At 38.2% G+C, this 26060-nt stretch overlaps 1 protein-coding gene and 1 long non-coding RNA gene across 10 annotated transcripts in view; one reads left to right on the top strand and one right to left on the bottom strand.

The window, feature by feature from the left end:
* The window catches only part of USP3 (ubiquitin specific peptidase 3), a 79536-nt gene extending 53802 nt beyond the window's left edge, over positions 1-25734 (top strand). For 8 of the 9 annotated variants that reach the window (XM_032297770.1, XM_032297761.1, XM_032297762.1 and 5 more), the window contains 8 exons: positions 2767-2880; positions 8835-8981; positions 12397-12503; positions 12663-12743; positions 22899-23017; positions 23310-23423; positions 23564-23631; positions 24979-25734. In XM_032297770.1, the coding sequence (XP_032153661.1) occupies positions 2767-2880; positions 8835-8981; positions 12397-12503; positions 12663-12743; positions 22899-23017; positions 23310-23423; positions 23564-23631; positions 24979-25144 (916 nt within the window). In that variant the 3' untranslated portion in view covers positions 25145-25734. Of the gene's footprint in view, positions 1-2766; positions 2881-8834; positions 8982-12396; positions 12504-12662; positions 12744-22898; positions 23050-23080; positions 23424-23563; positions 23632-24978 lie in introns of those variants that run through there. The other variant, XM_032297769.1, reaches the window with a different exon arrangement.
* LOC116564531 lies at positions 6484-8808 on the bottom strand. The gene is made up of 2 exons (XR_004274944.1): positions 8639-8808; positions 6484-6691 (listed from the first exon to the last, which is right to left on the bottom strand). It is a non-coding gene; the product is annotated as an uncharacterized LOC116564531 (long non-coding RNA).
* Positions 25735-26060: the final 326 nt, after the last annotated feature.

Genomic DNA, 26060 nt, shown 5'->3' with positions numbered 1-26060 from the left:
CTAAGAGGCACATACATTTAAAAAAATTCTAAAATTGTGTTTAAGTATCTAGCTGGCAGTCTTAATAATTGTTGGAATTCGTTTATTTGTCTTTACAGGAGGGATGAATTTAGCATTCTACTTACTGACTGCAGATTTGGGCATTCTAGAATTGGCATCTAGATATGAAATTAAGTTCTAGGTATAGATGACTGTGAATCTCACTAGTCCACGTGAACTGATTTGTCTGACAGTGTTAGATAAACCTGTCTTGGATACTGAAATCAAATTAGTTGTGGGGCAATAAAGTCAATTTTTGGTTGATATGGAGACGGGGAGAAATGGACAAGTGCTCATTAAGAACCAATCCTGTATCCCCATGGTGTAGACCTGCCTTATTTGGGGTTCAGAAGATCTATCATTATGACAGTTGTAGGGGGCACATGTTTTATATCTTTACAGCTCTTTTTCAGGACTGTGACTCATACTCCTTACATATTTAAGGTTTTCTCTGTCTGCCCTTTCCACTTTCACACGCTCCCATTCTCATTCTGAAGGGCCATCTTATGATCTGACACTGTCCTGCCTTGGTGGCTGAGGACAGTAGGACTGAACATGTCAGAATAGTGGGCAATACGGCCAGAGTCACAGTGCGGGGAAACCGGAAAGCCAGGGGTGGGGCAGGCTGGAGTGATGTCACTACAAGTGGTGTTTGAAGGGAGTTTCCTTCATAGCAGAATCTAGGATGAGCTGGAAAGTGCCTGCATTCAGGGAGGCTTGGCACTTCATAGTAATCAGGTCAGAGGGGACAGCAGTGAAACAGTGGAAAAAATACATGTTTGTGAGTTAAGAAGAGAATTAGTAATACTTGATTCATTTGTGTCATGGAGGGTTGAGTTACAGACTGCAGAAATTGCCTGTGGCTGATTTAGGCAGAAAAGGAGTTTACTGAGGGGCTATTGGTGAGCTAATCGTTACTGGGTGACTGAAAAATCAGGTCTGCAGTCCAAGGCAGCAGTGCTGCAGTCACTGTTACTCCACAGAACTGTCCTTTAAGGCTGCCACCGCCTCTGGTGCCCAGCGCGACAGCAGAGTTCCTGTTGCCAGCGCTGCTGGAGACGGGTGCTGGCGGATGCAGCCTTACTGCTGCCCTGTTCTCTGGATGGTGCTCTTTGCCACCACTGCCACTAGCGAGGATTTGGTGCCACTCTTCTTTGTGTTGCTAACTCCTGCTTCAGATGGGCAGCGCCCAGGCCATGTACCTGGGCTCTGACTGCAAGGGAGCCTGAGAAGGTGGGTGTCTGGCTGTTTTAGCTTCAGCAGTGAGAGGCAGACTCTTAAAGCGAGGATTTTCCAACATAGGAAGATGGTTCAAGTACTAGGAGTCAAAAATATGATTTGTATCCCAAGGTCCTATGTGATAATGAGGGTTGAGAAAGAAGATATTGAGATTCTCTGAGATATCAATCAAGTATCAAAAAATATGCTTATATTGACAGCTGTGGTAGTTGAAGTTGAGCTGGATTAGTTTAGCCACAGGCATAGAAAACCAAAATTAAGTGACTTAAACATCCATGGTTTGTTTCCTCACATAAAAGTCAGAGGCTGTCTAGGGTGGTTTCACAGAGTCCTCGGGGCTCCTCCTGGCTTTCTGTTCCACCAACCCCTGGAGGCCCCATCCATCCACATAGTCCAGCACAGTGCTGGCGCTCCCCAAATCCACCTTCATTCCATCTAGCAGGAATAAGGAAGGGATTGATGTAGGAATACTTTTTAAGACATTTCCCAGAATTTGGACACGCAGTTTTTTATTGTAAGCATTTATATGTCCAGCAAAATAAAAAAAGAGAGTTCGATTCCTATGCAAGAAGAGTGTGGATATTGGGTGATGGGAGGGGTGTACAGAGAGCAGTAGGTGCTGGAGCAGGTCAGTGCACATAGAGGTGAAAGTGACAACAAGACCGCCAGCGGAAAATTCCTGCTGGAAACTGGAGAAGATTGAATAAAAACGGTCGTGAGGAAATCTGACATTTGGAGTTGAGAGTCATGGGTGGAGAGCTGAGTGGTGAAGGTTTGTGACACAGGCTGGAGTCTGGGGGTGCTAGTGAGTGGCAAGAAGGAAAAGGCAGGACGGGGAGAAAGAGAGCCTATTTGCTTGTTTTGCGTTTTAAAAATGTGCATTCTTAGCTGGGTGTGGCGGCTCACACTTGTAATCCTAGCTGCTTTGGGAGGCCAAGGCAGGCAGATCATGAGGTCAGGAGTTTGAGACCAGCCTGGCCAGCATGATGAAACCACGTCTCTACTAAAAATACAAAAAATTAGCCAGGTATGGTGGTGCGTGCCTGTGGTACTAGCTACTTGGGAGGCTGAGGCAGAATTGCTTGAACCTGGCAGGCAGAGGTTGCAGTGAGCTGAGATAGTGATACTGCAATCCAGCCTGGGCAACAGAGCGAGACACCGTCTCAAAAAAAAAAATGTACTTTCTTAATAATTTGGCCTATAACCCACCCAGTGCTGTATTGTTTGCTTGTGTGTTCTCAGTGTACAAATATGGTGGTGCTTTGGCACACTTGGAGTTAACTATATGGTTACAAATTAGCTCTGTTGGAATTACTGGTACTTATATGGGTTTTTGAGATGCTCTTACTTATCGGTCAGACTTTCTTCAGAGACCAAATCCTTTAAGTGTTCATTTTGTATGTATTATGCATTTTAGCTGAGCGGACGCTGTGTTGAAATAGTAGCCTCTCACTAATTCTGAGGCCATTGTCCATTCCTCTTTTCCAGGTCTTTGGTAGAAGAGTTTAGAAAGACACTCTGTGCTTTATGGCAAGGCAGCCAGACTGCATTTAGCCCAGAGTCCTTATTTTATGTTGTTTGGAAGATTATGCCAAACTTTAGGTAAGTATTATTTAAAGAAAGATATTTTAAAGCATTCGTATTAGTCTTTATACTGATTATGAAATAATTTCTAATGAAGTGGTTGTATTCTAAGTATTCTAAATACTTCAGACTGGTTTGGCAGGGCAGCCAGACTGCATTTAGCCCAGAGTCCAGTGTTTTTTCTTTTTAAGAAGAAGAGCAGAAATTGAATACATCTGACTAAACAAATGTGTTTATTTAAATAATAGACAATAGAAATGTCTTTAACAAGAGGTAGGGTATTTTGTTGTAACCAACATAAAGCCCTTATACATAACTTATGCACAGTAGGAAAACATACTGGACAAACTTTCCTTAATTTTTTCACAACTTTCATTACCATCACACACTGTCTTGTTATTCCAGCTAAAAAAATTAATATGATTGGTAGAAGTTCATGGTATTATATGAGCTTTTCGGAGCTGACTTTGGAAGCTCTGGAAAGGCTGTCATCAAGGGCCTGGGACGCCTTCTCCAGAAGGCAGCCGTGCCACACCCTGGTATGGCCAGAGAGCTACTGTGGTGCCTGTGCTTTCTGTCTCACCTTGCTTGAGCAAAAAACACCTTGTGCTGTCAGAGGAGTCCTGCCGCTTCTCGTAGGTCTGACATCCCTGTAGGGATTCAGGTGATAGCAGCTTTGGGGCACTGCAGGTGTTTGACAGCAGCCTTGGCTACCTTCTGCCGATTTTACCCTTCTGAAGCAAGTCATGGTTCTTACTGGTTAAGATTTGGTACCTAATGTACATCCCATCTCCTTTTTTAAAAAAACATCATGCTGTATTAAACTTAGCGATCTACGTTGTCCTGTGGCCTAAAAAGATATATTGTTAATATAGAGAAATATTAAAAAGGTAATTAACTTCAAAGGACTTTAAATTGTTGCCTTGCTAAAAAGTGTAGCCTTGAGGATATGACATGAGTAACTTGTGTTAACCCTAGTCTTTGTTTTGAGAGAAACTTCTGGCCGGGTGCAGTGGCTCATGCCTGTAATCCTAGCACTTTGGGAGGCTGAGGTGGGTGGATCATGAGGTCGAGATCGAGACCATCCTGGCCAACATGGTGAAACTCTGTCTCTATTAAAAAAATACAAAAGTTAGCTGGGCGTGGTGGCATGTGCCTGTAATCCCAGCTACTTGGGAGGCTGAGGCAGGAGAATTGCTAGAACCCGAGAGATGGAGGTTGTAGTGAGCTGAGATCATGCCACTGCACTCCAGCCTGGTGACAGAGTGAGACTCCGTCTCAAAAAAAACAAAAAAAAAAAGAAACTTCTTTTATATATCACACTATTTAAATCTCCTTTTATGTATCATAGTATTTAAATCTCCTCTCAGGAAAGATGTAAGAATTTGAGAATGTCTTGGCTAAGTCGGAAAGGTAGGGATGACAGTTAAGTTACCACTAGTCAGGTCTAGACCTAATTAAAAAAATATCTAACATCATCACCTAGTTAGACGCTTGATAGAGATTTAGTCTTTGTGTTTTATTATATAATAATAGTTTCCATTTATTGAATGCTTACTGTGTGCTAAACACTGGGTATTTTACATCTGGTTTTCATTAAAAAACAAGCAACAACAAAATTCCAGCCAGGGTAGGAAATGTTACCCCCATTTTAGAGGAGACAAAACTGAGACAGAGAGGAGAAGCAACTTGTTTAAGCTTATACATCTAGAAGGGGTAACGATCGAAATTAGAGTCCAGGCGTTTGAGTAGTTGGTTAATAGATGTGTTGACAAGTGATTTGCCCACGTACCTTAAACAAGATGATTAGTATACAATGGCTTTCTCACATCTTTTTATTGTTGTATCATAATTTGTGTCCAAGTCTCCTCCCAGCGGCTTTATGGACTGTTTCTAGCCTTTGCTGTTCTAAACAGTGCCGCAGTGGGTAGTCGTTTACATGTATGTGCAGGTATCTAAGAGAGGAAGTGCTGGGCTCAAGGATATGTGCTTCTGTAATTGTGATAGTCTTTTCTGCTAGCCTTTGTCACTCCTTGCTTTTCTTAACTCTGTCTTGTTGCTTTGCTGTCTATGTATGTCAGGTGCTTCTGCCCACAGGATTTGCCTAGTGGTCCCTATTTCTTTCTTTAGGATCCTGGTTAAAGCTAACACTCTTCGGGAAAGTATCTTGATGATTCAAATCAGGTTTTTCTGTACAACCTGATTTAATATATTTGTCTTGACTTCCCAAGATGGAACTTTATTTTTTTAAAATCAGTTCTTGTGATAATTCATGTTTTAAAATGATGGGTAAATAAATTATTGAAACATAATTCTTGTATTTGCTAGCTCTTCTCAGGTTTATAGACAAGATACAGGATTTTTGTAGACAACAAATAGAGCTTTGTGTGTGATGCTTTTTTTTTCTCTCTTTTTTTTTTTTTTTTTTTTTTTTTGAGATGGAGTCTCACTCTGTATCCCAGACTAGAGTGCAGTGGCGTGATCTTGCCTCACTGCAACCCTCTGCCTCCTGGGTTCAAGCAGTTCTCCCGCCTCAGCCTTCCAAGTAACTGGGACTTCAGGCGTGCATCACCATGCCTGGCTAATTTTTTTGTATTTTTAGTAGAGATGGGGTTTCACTATGTTGGCCAGGGGTTTCACTATGTCAAGCTCCTGACCTCATGATCTGCCCGCCTCAGCCTCCCAAAGTGCTGGGATTACAGGCATGAGCTGCCTCGCCTGGCCGTGTATGATGCTTTAAGTTTAATTTAACAGTAGTCTTTTTGGGATATTTATTATAAGATTTTAAAATACTGTGCTATTGATATTTTATATTTAAACAACCATTTTCATGTAGCCAAGAATTTTTACTGTTGTATTTGTGTGCTTATAAACACAAATTTCATTTTCGTGATTTTTGTTTTCTGGTGTTTCTGTTTTGAGGAAACTCAGTTATGATTGTTGCCAAATACTGAGTAGGAATAAATTTAACTTATTTTGGTTTTGCAGATATTTTCGCCAAAACGACTTTAGAATTCTTTTATCAATGTCAAGGATATTTTAAATATGAGCAGAACCTAAAATTCTAATGTATCTTAGGTATTTTAAATTATACATGTGTAGATCTCTTTCTGCATACAATACATACAGATTATATACTGGCACTGCCAAAACACAGAAATAGTAATCCACAGGCATGTCACAGTTAAGCGTGTGGCGGCATCACAAGAGTTCTTGTATGTCTCTGTATTCTGGGATGTTAATTTCATTATTTGGAACATCTGCTTTTCACACTCAAGCAGGCGCAAAGTAACTTTTTTTTTTCTTTTTGAGACGGAGTTTCGCTCTTGTTACCCAGGCTGGAGTGCAATGGCGTGATCTCGGCTCACCGCAACCTCCGCCTCCTGGGTTCAGGCAATTCTCCTGCCTCAGCCTCCTGAGTAGCTGGGATTACAGGCACGTGCCACCATGCCCAGCTAATTTTTTGTAGGACGGGGTTTCACCATGTTGACCAGGATGGTCTCGATCTCTTGACCTCGTGATCTACCCGCCTCGGTCTCCCAAAGTGCTGGGATTACAGGCGTGAGCCACTGTGCCCGGCCCGCAAAGTAACATTTTATTTGATCATTTCTTATTGGCATATTTAAGATTTATGGAAATTTGTTTGTACTTATTGTGCCAAAACCTTGTGAACAGACAGTTGCCATGTGTTGCTGTACCCTGTGCTTCAGTGGTGTTCAGAATGGATGGTTCAAGACCTTCTAGGCTTTCTGTGTTTGCAGTGTGCTCTCCCTCAGTGATTTCTCACAGCATCCTCCTGACACGTTTAGGAGAAAGGGGTAATCTTTATCTGAGGTCACAAATGAGAGAAGGAACAGTGTTAAAATTGGAGCCACAGTTATTTGCTTGCTTTTTTTTTCTCCTGTACTTCTAGTCTGTCACAGGGACACTAGTTGGTTCTTCATAAATCCGTTCCCTCACTAATTCTCAAACAGCTGTTTGACATTGCTGAAATATGTATACAAAATATAAATGCAGCACCCAAATATGAAGAGTGTTTTTTAACATGAGTATAAAACAAAAGAACCTGAAGTTGACTACAGAGTAAATTCTGAAGCCCAGATTGTACAATTGGGAAATGATTGATAATTGAAGTTTGTTGAATTTAACATATTAAATATTTATTTAGTAAGGCTTTCAGGTAAGTCAATGAAATGATACATTTAAATGTTTAAAAAGAGAATTGCAGATGTCTCTTTAGTCAGAATTAGAAAAAGTTCCAGTCTTTGAAGCAGCACGGTCTGTTCTCTGGTAAATTTCACAAGTTGAAATGGACTCATAACTTACCTTTATAGAATAGCTGAGTGTTCTGTGATCTCATGTAGTTTAAAGAAAATGTGTTTGTAATGGCAGAGGAAACACTAGAAAATAATGTATTTTGATGTAAGAGAATCATGGTATGGTTAGACACATACATTAATGTACATGAGGCACATTGTTTTTTAAAATTGGATGGATTTGTATTCACTTGATGAAAATGCAAATTGGTATAGCTGTAAGGTGCTGGTTTTCATGACACATTTTAGGAAAATGATGACTTAGATATTAGGTTATTTTGGGGAGAGAATGAAGTTTTTTGTAAGTGATAGAATTTCAGATATTATAACCTAAATAACTAATCTTACCTTTGAGTAATGAAAACAATGGATATTTTATTAATAAGTTTAAGACATCTCCTTAGATATATAAAGGAACTATCAACTTTTAATGCTTTTGCCTGAATTTTAACATTTTTATTCGTGAGCCTTAGAAGAAATACTTGAACTTATATATTGGTATTTAATTGCCAGATAGTTTAGAAAAAGCTATAGTAAAATGCTGAAGTAACTTCTGACTTTAAGTTCCAAAGTTCCATTGATTAGGGAGATTGTTTTCATAATTTATAAGAAAAGCGGAAAATATATATTGACAGAAACTCTGGTTGGAAGAAGTTTTGTTTAAGGAACCATTGCCCGGAAGAGTAATGGAAGTTTTGAATCTAAGACCAGACCAGAAAAACTGAATGATTTAGATTAATTCAAGAGAACCTTCCATGCTGGCAAAATATAGACAGAAGTCTTTTTTATTATAGTTTTATAGGAATACTTTATATAATATTGCTTTATTTTATCCAAGTAACTTCCCAGACCTTCTACCTGTACCAGTGTCATTTTGTCTGCCTTCATTCCTGTTCACTGTCATTAATCTATATTAGTATAAGAATTTCAGGGAGTTTCCTGTCTGATTATACTGTAAGAAGTATCCTAAGAATATGTTGTTACATAAACTCAAATTTTAGGATAGAGCATAACTGTATATGAGCCAATGCATTTTAAAAAAGTATTTATTTAAAAGATGTCTTAAGTCAGAGACTAGGATGCAGGTAGAGAAGTTTAGACAGCTTTAACTCTTTTGGTAAAGCTTTTCTTCCTTTCAGCCAGTGTTTAAAAATTAGTATCTTTCAATCTAAGGAGTTATTAATAATTTTAAATTCCTTCTTCCTTATAGTAGTGGTTCACACCTGGTTTTCTGGTGAGGGTAAGAGGTGAACTATGACATTGGAGCATCTTCTCGAGAGGTTATATACACAGGAAGAAGAGCCAGAGTCCACCAGGAAACACAGGTGTCCCATCTCTGTTACTCCCTTGCTGTAGGACTTTGGGCAAGTCACTTATCAGCCCCCCGTTTCCTCACCTCTGAAGTGAAGAGATCATTGCAAGTCCAATTAGCTCTATTATTTTTTGGTTTCCATACCTACCTTTAAGCAGTAGAATTCATTATTGAAGAGAGAAATTCTGTCATTTGTGGAGGTTGTGGGCGTGAAGGAGAGGAATCCTGGCTGTGCTCGTGAGCACAGCGCTGCCATCCTTTCCCACGCCTCGGCCTCTTGCTGGTGTGGCTCCACACACAGCCTTCCCCTGGCCCTTACAAATGACTGTTTCTGTTTGCTTTAGGGGCTATCAGCAGCAGGATGCCCATGAATTCATGCGCTACCTTTTGGACCATCTACACTTGGAACTCCAGGGCGGCTTCAATGGCGTTTCCCGCTCCGCAATTCTGCAGGAGAATTCTACTCTGTCTGCAAGTAACAAGTGTTGCATGTAAGATTTAGTTTCCTTCTGTTTTTTAGGAGTGCCTCAGACATTTCTGTAGGTGTTAACTATGTGTTAGATTTATAATGGAAGGTGGAGGGGTTTCTTGGACATTGCTGGAACTTTCTTGCATTTAAACTTTGTGACCAAGTGAACTAGCACATACCTCTTGCTTGCAGACCAGAGGCATCTTGTATTTGCATCTGGATTTGGTTCTGACTGTGATTATTTGGTATAGATTATTTTAAATCTTGAAAAAATGTAGAAAATATTTGTACCATTTAGCATTTAAAAGATTTCTTCCAAATGTTCATATATCAAAATAATATTTGTTCACTAAAAACAAGAGCTTAAGACATTTTGAATGTGAACTTTCCCAAAGCTTCATTATGGACTTGAATTTTCCTAAAGTTTATCTGTTCTTTAATGAAATTGAGGCATTTATAAGTTCTCAGAAGTTTTTCTTGCCTTTCAACGTAAACAAAACAAAGCTTTTGGATTGCTTTCCCATGTATAGTAGCCCCAGAATATACACTGAGATCACAGCATTTATTTTGCTTGAAGAAGAGAAGATTTACTGTTATTTCAGCCTGGATTTTGGTCAACCATAGCTTTTTTTGTTCAGATTTTTGAAAAGTTTTGTCAGTATTGAGCTACATGGGAAAGCGATTTACAGGAAGACAAACTCCCCCCAAAAAGAAAGAGTAAAGTAACATATTGGTAGTATTGCCTGGCAGTCCATGAATCGGACGTAGTAGGACTACTACTTTTTAATGGCAAAGCAGGCTTATAGCTAAGCAAGCAGTGTTAGAAAAGGGCAGCCAGTGTTAATTGCCATAATTCGCAAAATGTTTTCCCTCTAGGTCCTAGTAGCTGTGATTCCAATTAGAATCCAATATAGAAAGGGAAGGACCTGTGACCTGGGAGAATTGTTCTTTCTGGTAGCACCAAATGGAAAAGCATTAAATGAAAAATTCTGTTTTGTGTTTTATCATGGCACATTCATCCACAAAGGATATTGAACTGGGCTCTATCATGGATAGGCTGTGTGAGGTGAGAGAGGGTGTATGTCTCTATGATTTTACATGAAGCCTGGGGCACTCGTGGAATCACACTGTGTAATACTCACAGAATGTTCTTTTAGTGCCTCATGAATTTTCAGTATTAAGCTATCCCTTTTCATGAAACTTTAAAGATTAGGAATTGCAAGCTTCATTACTGAGTTAGGGACAGAAACCAAACATTTATTATCAAATATTAAAAGTTCAGATTTCCTTCTATTTCCTTCACTACGTTGGAGAAGGCATTTCAGGATCTAAGAATCATTGCTACAACTAGAAAAAGGTCTCTTGCACTGTGTCTTTGTTGACTTGTGCACACGCACACCTACTCCTACTAAAGGTGAAGGCGAGGGAGGTGTATGGAAGAAATAAGTGGCAGATATGTTTTTTTTAGTACATTGACAATCATTAGTGTCCATTAAAGGACCCTAGCATCATAAGAGCCTGTCCAAGTATTCAGTATTTAAACAGTTGTGGTTATGATAAATGAAACTGATTTTGAATATTAAGTCATGGTATAGATGAAGCTTAATTTCAAACATGTCAGGCAGCTAAAAACTTGCTAAGTATTCATTTCTCGGAGGAAGTGATTATAAGAAAGAACTACATTGAGTCTAAATGTACTTCTTAATGAACTAGTTACCATTTTAATGAAAGGCAACCTTGTATGTGAACATCAGCATGAAAGGGTCAGTTACAGTCCCTTCATTTTCAGCAGGTTTTTTTTTTTTTCTTGCCATGTAGTGACACAGATAATAAACCTAAACCTGAAATGGCTGCTAGGTCCTACAACTCCCAATGCTTCTTCCCCAATGATACTTAAAAAAAATTTTTCTTAAGCCAGTATGTCTTACAAACAATACTTTATTACTTACTACTTTAAAAATAATAATAAAGTTATAGCCTATTGTTTTTGGCAAAAAAGGAATCAAAAGTTTCAAATAGAATTGCTTGAGTAGGTTTTGCCTGCTTCACCATTGCAGTAGGTCTAACTTAGAGTGGTGGAGAAAATACAGTTCAGTGTTTTAGGAGTAACTGAAGTGACAGAAACCACCTTATATTGCTATTAGCAAAAAATAGCATGTATTGGCTCAAGTGACTTCATAAGTGCACAAGGGCTGATAGACAAGTGTTCATGTAATACTATTAATGACAGCAAATAATTGAAACTACCTCAATAGCCACTAATACTACATTAGTTAAATTAAGAGAAGGAGCTATGTTGGAGCAGATATACAAACCAGACCAGCTGTATGACCTTGGGCCAACTTAACCTCAGTGTCCTCATCTACAACTTGGGGCGTACAGTACCTACCTTATAGATGTGTTGTGAGGATTGACTGAACAGATGGAAAGAATGTGCTTGGAATGGAGCCTGTGTGTAGTAAGTGCTGTTATATCAGTGCTTGCCACTCCTGCTCTCACTGGTTCTTGCTTCCACTGTATGTCCATAGTGTGACATGCCACGCAGCTGTCAAGAAGAATGAGGTACCTGTTTAAGGTATACACTTAGGGAAAAACATAAAAGCAAGAAGCAGGTGTAATCTGACTTCATAGTGGCAGACATTTCAAATGCTTTATTTTTGGTAAGTGCTCTTCTAAAAGCACTTCACATACATAACCTTCATCTTCACACTGGGCCTCTGCGGTGGGTACTCTTCCTGTATTCCTGTTTTATATTTGATGGAGCAGAGGCAGAAAAAGTTTAGGTAACATTACAGCAAGAGGTGTTTTTAGTTTGTTCTTAAAACAGTGTATCTTTCATCTCCATAAGGAAATTATTTGCAGTATTGAGCTTTTTAAAAAGTGTTTTTGACAGTAACATCCAGCACTTTGAATTGTGAAGTTCTACATCCAGCAGTAATTACCAAATTGGTATTAAATTCCTTTACTTCTTTTTCCCCAAATCTGAGAGATGGCTGTCTAAAAACTCAGACCAAGGATGTTTAAAGTCAGTTAATTGTGAGAGTTCCCTGTAATATGAGGGGTCTTGCAAAGGTTCCAGTACAAGGTAGTTCCTTCCTTTTGGGACCTATCTTGGGGAGAGAATGGAAGGCGTCATGTTGCCCTGTGTGGAGTCACGCATGTGATCTGTGTTACGATAGCAAATGGCCAGTGTTCGTTGCTCTTGGGGAGAGTAGTGGGATTGGATGATAGCATTGGAGGAGGCCAGTGGCTTAAACCCTTTATTTAGTATGTGTCTATATTTTGAAATTTTATTATTTTTAAACTTAGAAATAAGTGATTTAAATATTGCTTCAAAGGGAGCAGTCTGTAGGGGCTTTAATAAATATTTCAGTTTTTTAAATGTCAAAGAGATGGCTTCTTACTGAGATATTCTCCTATGTGGTGCTTTTGTTTAGAAATGGAGCATCTACTGTTGTCACGGCTATATTCGGAGGCATTCTCCAAAATGAGGTTAACTGCCTCATATGTGGGACAGAATCTAGAAAGTTTGATCCATTCCTAGGTAAGACATATGTGGCATGTGGATACATAATATTTTATTAAAATAATAATATTAATGTTTCCTTCAAAAAGTGTAAAGAGAAATATAGAAATGCATGTTTATGAAATTATTTTTGAGTAGATATATGCCTTTAACAGTGTTTACTTATCTCCTTTTAAGACCTTTCATTAGATATTCCAAGTCAGTTCAGAAGTAAACGCTCTAAGAATCAAGAAAATGGACCAGTTTGTTCATTACGAGGTAAAGATATTTGAATGTTCTAAAATTTTTTTTCTTCAAATAGTGGAATAGATTGATAAACTTCATCTATATGTGCTTTGTGGTTAATATCTTTAATGAATCTGTGTTGTAACTTAAGAAAAGTGAAACCTGAATGTCTTTTCTCTACCCCCCCAAAAAAACTGCACTGTCCAATATGATAACCACGAGTCATGTAGCTATTAAAGTTTAAATTAAAATTCTGTTGCTTAATCACACTTGAACCACATGTGCCCAGAAACCACATGTGGCTAGTATGGCACTCCTTTATTAGACAGCACTACTCTAGAATCAGATTATCCTGGGAGAATCCAACTTTCTGTTGGAGAAGGGCTAGGCTTCTCTGTGTCACTGGTGTTGTGTGTAATGTGAGGCATTTGGCTTGTTAGAAGCAGCTGAGGTCTCAGATGCTTGTAGTACTGTTCTCAGGTAGTTTCTAGAAATCTGTCAGACAATGCATGGGATGACTAGACTATACTCCAGTAAGGACCTGGAGCAGCACTGCATGTGAAACATTTTGCTATGCTGTCAGTTTGTTCCTTACCTACACAACCAGTGTTGATTGTCTCCTTGAATAAGAATGTAGAAGAAATTTAAGAAAGGCCCATTCACTCCATTTCTCTGCAAAATATATGGCTATAGTATGTTTCTCCAAAACTGTTTTTGGCCTATTTGAGATTAGGAAAATATCACAGTATGCTTGATATTGTCAAATGTCACAACATTTTCTCTTTATATCTAGGGCATGTGAGTACATGCTAACTTAATCATGAAACAAATATCTGATTATTTACAGTGGAAGTCAGTGAAAATTAAAGGAATTAGTCTTAAACCTATCATTTTATAAACTCTTCAGTAAGAACTGTAATTATGACATTAGTTTAAAAACTATGGTTACTATAAATACATGGGTATATATCTAAACAATACTTAAAAAATTTTTTTTGAGACGGAGTTTTGCCCTGTTGCCCAGGCTGGAGGGTGATGCAATCTTAACTCACTGCAACCTCTGTCTCCCAGGTTCAAGCAGTTCTCCTGCCTCAGCCTGCCGAGTAGCTGGGACTACAGGCACATGCCACCACACCTGGCTAATTTTTATATTTTTAGTAGAGATGGGGTTTTTCCATGTTGGCCAGGATGGTCTCAAACTCCTGACCTTAAGGGATCTGCCCTCTTTGGCCTCTTAAAGTGCTGGGTTTACAGGTATGAGCCATTGCATCTGGCCTGAACAGTACTTTCTATTTTTTCTTTTTTCTTTTTTTTTTTTTTTGATACAGAGTCTTGTTTTGTCGCCAGGCACCAGGCTGGAGTGCAGTGGCATGATCTCGGCTCACTGTAGCCTCCGCCTCCTGGGTTCAAGCAATTCTGCCTCAGCCTCCCGAGTAGCTGGGACCACAGGCATGCGCCACCACACCCAGCTAATTTTTGTATTTTTTAGTAGAGACAGGGTTTCACCACGGTCTCCATCTCTTGACCGTGTGATCTGCCCACCTTGGCCTCTCAAAGTGCTGGGATTACACTGAACAGTACTTTCTGATGTTTAACAAAACTCAGTAAATCTAGATGACCTTTGGCTAGAAGACTCAGAGACACTAGTTTGTTTAGGCTTCCTTCCTTCCTTCCTGTTTCCTTCATTTCCTTCCTTGTTTCCGTCATTCTGAGTTGGTTATATATGTGGTTCTTACTGACTTTCATAACATTTTAGTTACTACTTACCCCAGAATACTTGAATACCAAGCAGAGTCTCACTTCCTGAGCTCATCCAGGAGGAAAGTGCATGACACAGTATAGATGGCTGATTGTTCCCCAAACAAGAAAAGTGGCATGTGGCATCTGCCTTGCATCCCAGGGAGTATTTTTCTTTACACCGAATCCTTGAAATCTGATGTGATTGGTATTAGCTTCAGGGAGCCCAAACCATCCAAAGTAGTTTAGGGTTTGGCCGGAAAGATGTTTCCTGTATTCTCAGTTGGCTTTACTTTGAATCCTGAGGCTTGATTTTTATTTAAGAGAGCTTACTGCTGGCTTTAAAAAGTCGATGACAGGGTCTGGTACCTTCTCATTGTGTTTTTGTTGACCACTCTTATCAATTAAGGGCACATCTCTTTCTTGGACATCCAGAATGTCATACATCTTTCTCTATTTACTGGAGATGGAGACTTGTGATTACCTAGTAAGTCTTCACATGCTTTGAGTCCACTTGGCAAGAACTACTTGTATACTTTTTGGATTTGTAATTGTTAAGCTTAGTTTTCCTTTAAAAAGGAAAAAAGAGCCATCTTAAATAACTTTTGAAGTTATTTAACGAAAAATATGCATATTACAAAAGGGTAAAATAACCCCAGTTATAAAACCTGACAAAGATACCAAGGAAAAGAAAATACAGCTTGATCTCGCTTGTATTATAGGTCGAAGAATCCTAAGTAAAGTATTAGCAAATACAACTCAGTAGTATACTAAAACAATAATATACAGAGATCAAATAGGACTGATTTAAAACTAGAAATATAATTAGGGGGAAACAAATCAAAATGCCCTAATAGGTCAAATGCCCAGGCACAGTGGCTTATGTATATAATCCCGGCATTTGGAAAGCTAAGGTGGGACCACTGCCTGAGCCCAAGAGTTTGAGACCGGCCTGGACAACATAATGAGAACCTGTCTGTACAAAATAATAATAAGAAAATTAGCTGCGCATGTTGGTATATGCCTATAAGTCCACCTTCTTGAAAGGCTGAGGCAAGGAGGATCACTGGAGCCCAGGAGTTGGGGGCTGCATTAGTTGGCACTACTCCTATACTCTAGGCCTAGGTGAGAGAGTGAGACCCTGTCTCAAAAAAAAAAAAAAAAAAAAAAAAAAAAGAAAAGGTCCAAATAGATACTGATAAAATCCCAAATTTAGTACTGATTAAAAGGAAAAGAAAAGCATGGGTGTGGTGCCTCTCGCCTGTAATCCCAGCACTTTGGGAGACCAAGGCGGGCAAATCAGATCACTTGAGGCCAGGAGTTTGAGACCAGCCCTGGCCAACAATACAAAAATTAGCCAGGTATGGTGGCGGGCACCTGTAGTCCCAGTTCCTTGGGAGGCAGGTGAGTCGCTTAAACCAGGGATGCAGAGGTTCCAGTGAGCTGAGATTGTGCTACTGCACTCTAGCCTGGACAACGCAGTGAGACTGTCTCAAAAACAAAAAGCGAAGAAAAAACTTTTATTAGGAATAGAAATGTTAACTCGATGACAAGTATTCGTTAAAAGCTATCAGTGATCATCATAGTTAATGGCGAAGCACTAATGATTTTCCTCTAAGGCCGGGAATAAGCCAGGAGGCCTACTGACAATATTGCTCAAACATCTGGAAGAGCAAGGTAATAGATGAGGAAAAGAAATAAGAATAAATCATGGAAGAATGGCCAAAATATTAACATTTGCAGATAGATTAATTATATACCTAGAACATTTTAGGAAAATCATTTGGAAAATTATGAGAAATATTAACAACTGTTGTCATGGAGAGTGAGACTGGGAAGGAGGACACCTGCTTTTCTAGAAGCCCTCAATTATTAAAAATCAAACACAAATAGTACTTTCATAAATATATTCTAAATATAAAGCTAAAACGTATAGGCAAAAAACCAACTGGTTTTCTATACATAGCAAAATATTCTATTCATAGTAACAAAACTCAAAAGCACTTAACAAATTTAATAAGGAATATGTAATACTTTAATAAAACTTTATAAAAGGACAGATAAAGCCTGAATAAAAAGAGCCACATCTTATTCTTGGATAGGAAGACCCAATATGGTACAAATGTCCGTTTTCTCCCAAATTACTTCCTACATTTATTGTAATTCATTCAAAAATTCCTCTGTAAGCAGAAATTCTCAAGAGGAGCTAAAGAAGTTTTGAAAATGAAAGTAAGGTAGAAAAAAGCAATGGGATAGGAAGTGTCCTAGAACTACTAATATAGAGCAGGTGCTACTGTAAAATGTTTATGGAAATCTATCATGTGCCAAAGGAAAAATGTCAAATCAGTGGGAAGAATAAGAAATTAGGTAATAAATGGTATTAGTGTAAGTAATAATTAATTTGGAAAACCTTAATTTTCTTGCTACCCTTATATCCTTTCCCTGATTAATTTGAGGTTTCAGGATTTAAATATGAAACATAAAACCACAGGACACTATAGGAAAGCATCTTTATGATCTTGTCATAGGGGAGATCTTTCTAAGCCAGAATCTGTAATGGGAAACATTTTATAAATTTACATAATGGTAAAAGACCATAATGTAGAAAAGAGATGATAAACTTGAGACAGCTATTTGGATATATATGAAAAAGGCGACTTGGGCAGAGTATATGAATAAGAAAAAGAAATGATCATTATAACATCTAAAAAATATTAATCCTCTATATTCAAGAAAATATAAGTAAAGCAAGATTGGTACAAAGAAAAAAAAGAAACAAAGGAAAAAAAGATTGGTGAAAATGATAAAGATGGATGTCAGTGGAAGAGGACCCTCATAATGGTGTTTTAAGTATAAACTGGTACAGTTGTTTTTGAGGGTAATGATCACCGTTTTTAATAGGCATTTCCTTAGACATACTAATTTCACTTGCAAATGTGGACAATATGTGTAAAAGATTTTAATTGAAGCACTCTTGGTTAATGAAAAAAAAAATCAAACAATTTAAATGTCTGCCAATAGGGCACTGGTTTAACAAACTGTGTTATGTAGCAATTAAGAAACATAAAGTTGACCAATAACTGTGCCATAGAAACAAAGCTACAAAATATTGTGTAGTAAAAACTGTCCATGGAAGTATGTGTGTAGAATAATTCCATCTGTGTACGATAAACATTCATATGAGTGTTAATTTTTTTTTTTTTTTTTTTTTTGAGACAGTTTTGCTGTGTTACCAAGCTGGAGTGCAGTGGCGCTATCTCGGTTCATGGCAACCTCCCCCTCCCAGGTTCAAGTGATTCCCTGCGTCAGCCTCCCTAGTAGCTGGGATTACAGGCGCAGGCCACCATGCCCAGCTAATTTTTTGTATTTTGGTAGAGATGGGGTTTCACCTTGTTGGCCAGGATGGTCTCGATCTCCTGACCTTATGATCTGCCTGCCTCAGCCTTCCAAAGTGCTGAGATTACAGGTGTGAGCCACTGCACCCGGCCCGGGTGTTAAAATTCTTAAACACCGTACACTGTGCTTTTCACAGTGATTATCTCAGGGAAGTGGGATTCAGGAGGAAATCGAACTGTGAGTTATTTTTTCATTTGTTTTAACCTATGTGTATCACTTTTATAATACCTATTTGGGGGAGAGTGGACTTTTGTTCCCAGTAACTCTTATTCTACCTTATATGAATTTGTCTATTCTAGGCACCTCATGTAAGTGGAACCATGCTATATTTATCCTTTTGTGATTGGCTTGGCTTAGCCTAATATTTTCAAGGGTCATCCATATTGCAGTATGTATCAGTAAGTTATTAGTAAGCTTTTTGTATGTATTAGTAAGCTTTGTGAAGCTTAATATTCTCTTGTATGTATATACTACATTCTATTTATCCATTCATCTGTTGACAGTTGGGTTGTTCCCACCTTTTGGCTATTGTAAATATGCTGCTATGAACTTAGGGGTACAAGTATCTGACTTCCTGCTTCTGGTTCTTTTGGTTATATACCTAGGAGTGGAATCGCTGCATCATAATTCCGTTTAACTTTTTGAGGTACTGCCAAACTTTTCCACAGTGGCTGTACCATTTTGCATTCCCACCAGCAATGTACAACGGTTTTAATTTCTCTACTTTCTAACTAATACACGTTATTTTCTGCTTTTGTTTTTGTCTTTTAAATAACAGCCATCCTATTAACAGTGAAGTAGTATCTCACTCTAGTTTTGATTTGCATTTCCCTAATAGTGATGTTGAGCATCTTTTCATGTGTTTATTGGTCATTTGTGCCTCTTTGGAGAAATGTCTGTTAAAGTCCTTTGCCCATTTTTGAATCAGTTTGTTGTTGTTGTTGACATTTAGGAGTTCTTCATATATTGTGGCCATTAATCCCTTATCCAGATACTGATTTGAAAATATTTTTCTCCCATTCTGTGGTTTCTCTTTATAGTGTCCCTCAACACACAATTTTTAAATTTTGATGTTCAGCTTATCTATTTTTTTTGTTCCCTGTGCTTTGGGTGTCACATCAAAATCATTGCCAAATCTAATGTCATCAAGCTTTTCCCCTATGTTTTCTTCTAAGAGTTTTTATAGTTTTAAGACTTATATTTAGATCTTTGATCTATTTTAGTTTTTGTATATGGTGTGAGGTAAGAGTCCAACATAATTCTTTTGCATGTTCATATCCGGCTTCCCCAGCACCATTTGTTGAAAAGATTGTCCTTTCCCCATTCAGTAGTCTCGCCATTCTCATCAAAAATCAGTTGACTATATATGTAAGAATTTATTTCATTGCGCTATATTGTCTGTCCTTATGCCAGTGCCACACTCTTTTGATTACTGTACCTTTGTAGTAAGTTTTAAAATCAGAAAGTGTGAGTCCTAGAACTTTGTTGTTCTTTTTCAAAATAGTTTTGGCTATTCAGGATTCCTTGAGATTCTGTGTGAATTTTAGGATAGGGTTTTCTATTTCTGCAAAATTTTCTATTGGGATTTTGATATGAATTGCACTGAATCTGTAGATTGCTTTGGGTAGTAATAATCATATGTTAACAATATCAGGTCTTTCAATCTGTGAATGCAGGGTGTTTTGAGGACTTTAAAAATTTCTTTCAGCAGTATTTTGTAGTTTTCAGGTATAAGTCTTTCGTCTCCTTAGTTAAATGTATTCCTAAGTATTTTCTTGTTTTTGACACTACTATAAATGGAATTGTCTTAATTTCCTTTTTGGAAATGCCTAACAATGAATACATTTAGTGTATAGAAATGCAGCTAATTTTTGTGTGATTTTATATCCTGTCTTTTCATTCTCTTGACAGTATCTTTTACAGAGCAAAAATTTTTAATTTTAATGAAGTCCTGCTTATAAATCCTTCTTTCATGGATTGTGCCTTTGGTGTTGTATCTAAAAAACCATTGGAAAGCCCAAGGTCATCTGGATTTTTTCATGTGTTATCTAAAAGTTTTATAGCTTTGATCCATTTTGTTAATTTTTGTGGAGGATATAAAGGTCTGTATGTAGATTTTACTTTTTATTTTTTGGCAGGTTAATGTCCAATTCTAGTACCATTTGTTGAAAAGACTATCCATCCCCTATTGTATTGTCTCTGCTCTTTTGTCAAAGCCAGTTGACTATATTTATGTGAGTCTATTTCCGGGTGCTGTATTCTGTTCCACTGATCTGTTTTCTTTCTTTCACCAGCACACTGTCTTGACTAATATAGCTTTGTAATAAGTCTTGGAGTAATAGTCTTCCAGTTTTGTTCTTCATTGTTGTATTTGCTATTCTATAATAAAACTTAATTTTGTCACTATCCACAAAATAATTTGCTGGTTTGAGATTGCACTGAATCTGTGGATCCAGTTGGGACATATTATTAATAGTGTCTTCCTATCCATGAACACAGGATGTCTTAAAGTCTTTTAAAATTTCTTTCAGCAACGTTTTATAGTTTTCAGGTACAGTCAATTTAACTTTTTAACTTTAGGGTTTTCTGCATGAGATCATGTGATCTGTCAACAGAGATAATTATACTTTTTCCTTTTCATTTTGGATGCTTTTTTCCTTGCCTAATTACTCTAGTTAAAACATAAAATACTATGTTGAACAGGAGTGGCAAAAGTGAGCATCCTTGTCTTCCTGATTTTAGAGGAAAAGCTTTCAGTCTTTCACCATTGAGTGTGATGTTCACTATGATTTTTATACATGGCCTTTGTCATGATGAAGTTCTCCTTTTTTCTAGTTTGAATGTTCAAATGATGATTTTAAATGTGGAAAATAGTGTTTTTTATACAATTTTTCCTTTCTTCATTTCTTATTTTCCCTATGACCCCCCTGTCCCTGCCTGATGAATGTCCCTTTGCTGATGAATGTGTCCATGACTTCAGCTTCAGAGCTTACAAGTAACATAGTGATTTGTCCGAAGGGATTCTTAGTGCCAGTCTGCCTGCCGTGTAGTCACTGCTCTTGGTAGCTAGAGACGTGGAACTTGGGAGGCCCCTGAGGACAGCATCACTCCATTTGCAAGTTTATGTGTAGTGTCTGAGACTTGCTTCAGGAAGTATAATGTCAAAATAATGTAATACATCCTTTCCCAGGAATTATTCTTGACATAAAATAGCAGGTTGGCAATGCAGTATATTTGTGGGAAATTGAGGAAATAATGGTAACTGTCCAGTGGAAGTTAAAGGTTCAAAGAAAGAAGTGAGAATTGAGTTGCAGGGAGGCAGTAGGATGTGCCTTCTAGGTACTGGGCTCAGGCAACAAAGGCATATTCAAGACTGTCTAGGCCCCTGATACACAGGGCCTGTCTGTCTAGTCCTCTGTCACACTTTGCCTCCAGTTTCCCTGATGGGATGTCTGCTACTGTCACGGACAGAAAGGCTGTGGCCTGGAAACTTGTCTTTGTACTCGAGTGCTTTTCCATACACAGCTAGGTTTCTGCTTGCTACCCAACTTTAATAAATATATTTTTTAAAGATACATACCTGGTCTATAAAGACAAATGATTAACATAAGAGTCAGGAAAACAGCTACTTCTGGGCAGAGGAAGGGGAATGATCTTTGGTAAGAAGCACACGGCCACACAGGTTGCCCACTGCACAACTCTAGGAGATGCCATGCTGTGCAGAGTCCATAGGCATTCATATTTTTTTCTACAGAGTAACGTACATTTTATATAGATTTATGAATATCTGATTGCATCAGGAATTGGCAAACTGTCTCAAAAGGACCAGAGAATAAATACAGTAAGTCATCATTTAATGTCATCAATAGGTTCTTGGAAACTGCAAGTTTTAAGGCAAAATGACATACAGGAGGTCCTCCAGTAAGTTTCCTTTTATGTTTAGTTGTAACATTGATGAGGAAAAAAAATGGTTTCTTTATACATTGTTTCACATAAAGTCACAATTTTCAAGAACCTGTCATGACAGTCCTCAATGTATTTTAATCTTTGCAACACATAAGGTCTCTGCCCCAGTGACTCAGTTTGGTGTAGTGTAAAAGCAGCCAAAAAATAATGTAAACAAATGGGCATGGCTGTGTTCCAGGGAAACTTTATTTACAAAACCAGGTGGCTGACTGGATTTGTTTTAGGGCTATAGTTTACCAAACTCCAGGTTACACAATTAAACCTTTAAAAGAAAAAAGAAATGTAGCTGTGATTTACCTAGGAACTGAGAGTACAGAGTCTGGACAGAGCAAGTTGATAGCAAAGCCTTCTGTGATCTATGTTTATATATTTTTTGAGATGGAGTTTCGCTTTTGTTGCCCAAGCTGGACTACAATGGTATGATCTTGGCTCACTGCAACCCCTCACCTCCCAGGTTCAAGCGATTCTCCTGCCTCAGCCTCCTGAGTAGCTGGGATTACAGGCATGCGCCACCATGCCCACCTAATTTTTGTATTTTCAGCAGAGACAGGGTTTCTTCATGTTGGTCAGGCTGGTCTTGAACGCCTGACCTCGTGATCCGCCTGCCTCAGCCTCCCAATGTGCTGGTATTACAGGCGTGAGGCAACACACTCGACCATCTATGTTCATTTTTAAATGATCTAAATTTGATTTTTTTTAATGAGCTTGGAGCTTTGTCCTCTATACTGTAACACATTGACAGAAAACTGCAATTGAAACTTTGAATTCATCAGGAAACCATTTTCTCAGAATTATCCAGATGAATTTTCATTAATAGTAAAACCAACATAATTGATCATCACCAGATGTCAGGCATGATGCCAGGTGCTTTACACGTTATTTCTCTTTATTACAATAGTTCTTAAAAGTAGGTATTTTTTTGTCTTCAGTTTGCAACTGAGAAAGGTTAACTTTTCTAAGGCTGTATAGCTAATAAAGCTGCGATTTTAAACCTGGGTCATTCTGCTTCAAAGTTCAGTCTTTTTTCTACAGTACATTGCCTCTATATAAAAGGCATCATTTTAATGCTGCCAAAATCAATTTGTTTAGATTGTCTTCGCAGTTTTACTGACTTAGAAGAACTCGATGAGACAGAGTTATATATGTGCCATAAATGCAAAAAGAAACAAAAGTCCACAAAAAAGTTTTGGATTCAAAAACTACCCAAGGTGAGTGTTGAATTTCAAGTTATGAAGCAATTTCAAGGGGAAAACGCTTGACTCATAAGACCATGTCTATAACTTTATACTATATGAACTGTTCTGTATTTGTCTCTAGGGTTTTCAGTAAAAGTGAAAGCCTTTACAGAATGAATGCATAAGGTATGCATGGAAGAATGATTGATAGAGTAGCTAAAATGTTATTTAAGAGACTGTAGTACTGAACTGATAGTACTATCAAACTTTTGACTGAAAGGTAAATTAGGTGTTCACAATCTTTGACCTCATCTCTGTCCTCCAGGTGCTATGCTTACATTTGAAAAGATTTCACTGGACAGCATATTTAAGAAATAAAGTTGATACATATGTAGAGTTTCCACTGAGAGGCCTGGACATGAAATGCTACTTACTAGAGGTAAGGTGATTACCGTTTTAGCATGGCGAAAAGACTGTCATCACATGGAGAGGGCAGAAGTCATCGAGATAGGAGATGTTGATGTCATTGATCACTGTTCCTAACTCCATCCTGTGGATGCCTTCTTCCTTGTTCTGTAGCCCGAGAACAGTGGCCCAGAGAGCTGCCTGTACGACCTCGCCGCTGTGGTGGTGCACCATGGTTCCGGGTGAGTACAGCCAGCTTCTGTTGGATGGGAGTATCTGGTGGCCTGCACAGTGACCTGCAGTTTTGCACCACTCTTGATAGTTCTCCCTAAACTCCGTAAAAAATGGATTGAGATACAGTTAAGTGGGTGGAATTTCCTTCAGTTTTGGTGTGGAAGAGTACTCCTGAGATGATGTTGTGAGACCTTAAGGGAAGGTATATAAAAGTCAAACGGAGGTTCATTTGAACCCAGTCTATTTGTGCCCAAAATCCTGAGGCATCCTTACTCCAAATAGCTTATTTCTTTGCCATATGAAATTTAAATGGGGCAAAAAAGGGGAAATTATTTGGAAGACCTTATTCCATGTCATCTACTTTAAAGACTCATTTTAAATGTTAACATTATTTTTCCCCCTGCAAGTTTGTGTTAGGGTCTATCCTTCTAGTGTTTGGTCTGAGGGTAGCTATTTTACCTTCAAACTTAGTACTACTGTATGTGGGCAAACAACTATCCATGTTGAAAATCCTTTTCCCGCAGAGGTTTGAAGTCGCGGTAATGTCTACGCTCACACAGTGTTACATATGACACGTCTTATTCTCACTGCTTTATAGGCACCTGGCTTTCTTCTCCTTGGAAGTTTGTAGGATCCTCTATCTTTGGACTTAAATATCATTAAATGTATTCCTGCTTGGTAGCTGGTAGGGACACTTTTAGTTTGGTGCCTTCAGCTCATGAAAATGTTTTATACTGCAGGTCTTACCCCATTCTTGCTTCTCTGTTCTGGAACCCCTACTATATGGATAGTGAATTTCCTGGATCTCTTTTCCACATGTCTTAAATATTCTTTAATCATTTCTATCTCTGTTTCTAAAGACTGCCATGGCCTACTTTTCCAAATCACCAATTTGGGTTTCATCTGTATCCAAATAAAAGATTAGCTCCTCCATATAATATTTATATTGCAGCAATCACATTTTTCTGGTAACTTTTTCATAACAGCCTATTATTATTTTATGGTTGCACTATCTTTTTGAAACTCTTAGCACTAATTAAAAAATTATAAAGCTCTCTTAGGTTTCCTGCATTGAGTTCCTCAGGGTTGATTGCTTTACTTGTTCTTCCTAGTATTTCTTCCCCTCAAGAGAGTTCCTCATCTCCGTTTCCTCCGTTAGTCCAGGACCGTCTGCTTTGTGTTCTAGCAAACCCTCAATTTCTGGTCAGTTTGGAGGAAGGTAAAAACATGAGTTTAAACTAAAAGTCTGGGATGTATTATTTACCTATTGAAATTTAAATCTAACATGATATAGTTGTACAGATCCTTTTGTGATTTCTGAGGTTTTTCTTTGGTCTTTTGCCTCTTTTTTACAGGGTTGGTTCTGGACATTACACAGCATACGCAACTCATGAAGGCCGCTGGTTCCACTTCAATGACAGTACTGTAACACTGACTGATGAGGAGACTGTGGTGAAGGCAAAGGCCTACATCCTTTTCTACGTGGAACGCCAGGCCAGAGCTGGATCAGATAAACTTTAATACCTCCTCCTAATCATTATTCATCAACCATACCAGAGAAACATTTCCAGTTTTCCACAAATACTTGATCCAAGATTTAATTTCATTATGCACTTTTCAATTTCCTATTTTGGGTTTAGTTTTGTCAATGGTAGTGACTTACTGAACATGGGCACCAACTAATTTTGTTGTTGTTCTACCAGAAAACCTCAGCAGATGTTTTGATTTGCTGCTTTAGTTGTAATAATTCAATTTTTATATGTAGTTTTAAGAACTTAGTCTTATTTGACTTTTTTATGTTAATGTTTTCAGTTCTCACTTTGAGGCACATTTACATCAATGCTTTTGTTACTCACACTTTTCACAGCTGTAGTGGAGATCACGTTGACTCTAAATCAAGGATCATGTGTGCACTTAACTTGTTGCCCACAAAATTTCACAGTGACTGCTGAGCAATCCTCCTTTTTGCCTGTAAAAGATAACAAAGGGCATCATTAAGTAGACCAGGTAATTACTGCTTGTCTCAAGGCTGCTGTTTATCAGCACTAACTAAATAAATTTGTTGGTTCAGTTGTACCTGTCCTGCAAATACTAGAATTACTCTTTGTTGGCTTTTTTGGTTTTGGGGCATACTTGTTTGCGGGGAGGTAAGATGAGAGTAAAGAGCAAATGCATTTAATGTTTAAAAAACATCATTGACATGGTATAGGTGTTACCTAGTGAGGTAAAGCCATGGCATCTGCCCCCTTTTTGAATCAGTGTCTCATTTCCCGTGGTTGTAGGACGGGAAGTCACTGCGTGTCCACTTTAGACTTACTGCTTATTTGGTATCTTAGTCTGAGGTGTGAACCTCTGGTATGTACTTCAATCATCACCTGCATTTCAGTTCATCACTAGGGGAGTCTGATTCCACAGGAGGAAATTTAGTCTTTGCTGC

The sequence above is a fragment of the Sapajus apella genome, unplaced genomic scaffold (genome assembly GCF_009761245.1).
Source record: "Sapajus apella isolate SASKATOON/1434 unplaced genomic scaffold, GSC_monkey_1.0 scaffold37, whole genome shotgun sequence".
In the NCBI taxonomy this organism is placed as follows: Eukaryota; Metazoa; Chordata; class Mammalia; order Primates; family Cebidae; genus Sapajus; species Sapajus apella.
Note: the sequence above shows the minus strand (reverse complement) of the source record. Positions and strands in the feature narration are given on the sequence as shown.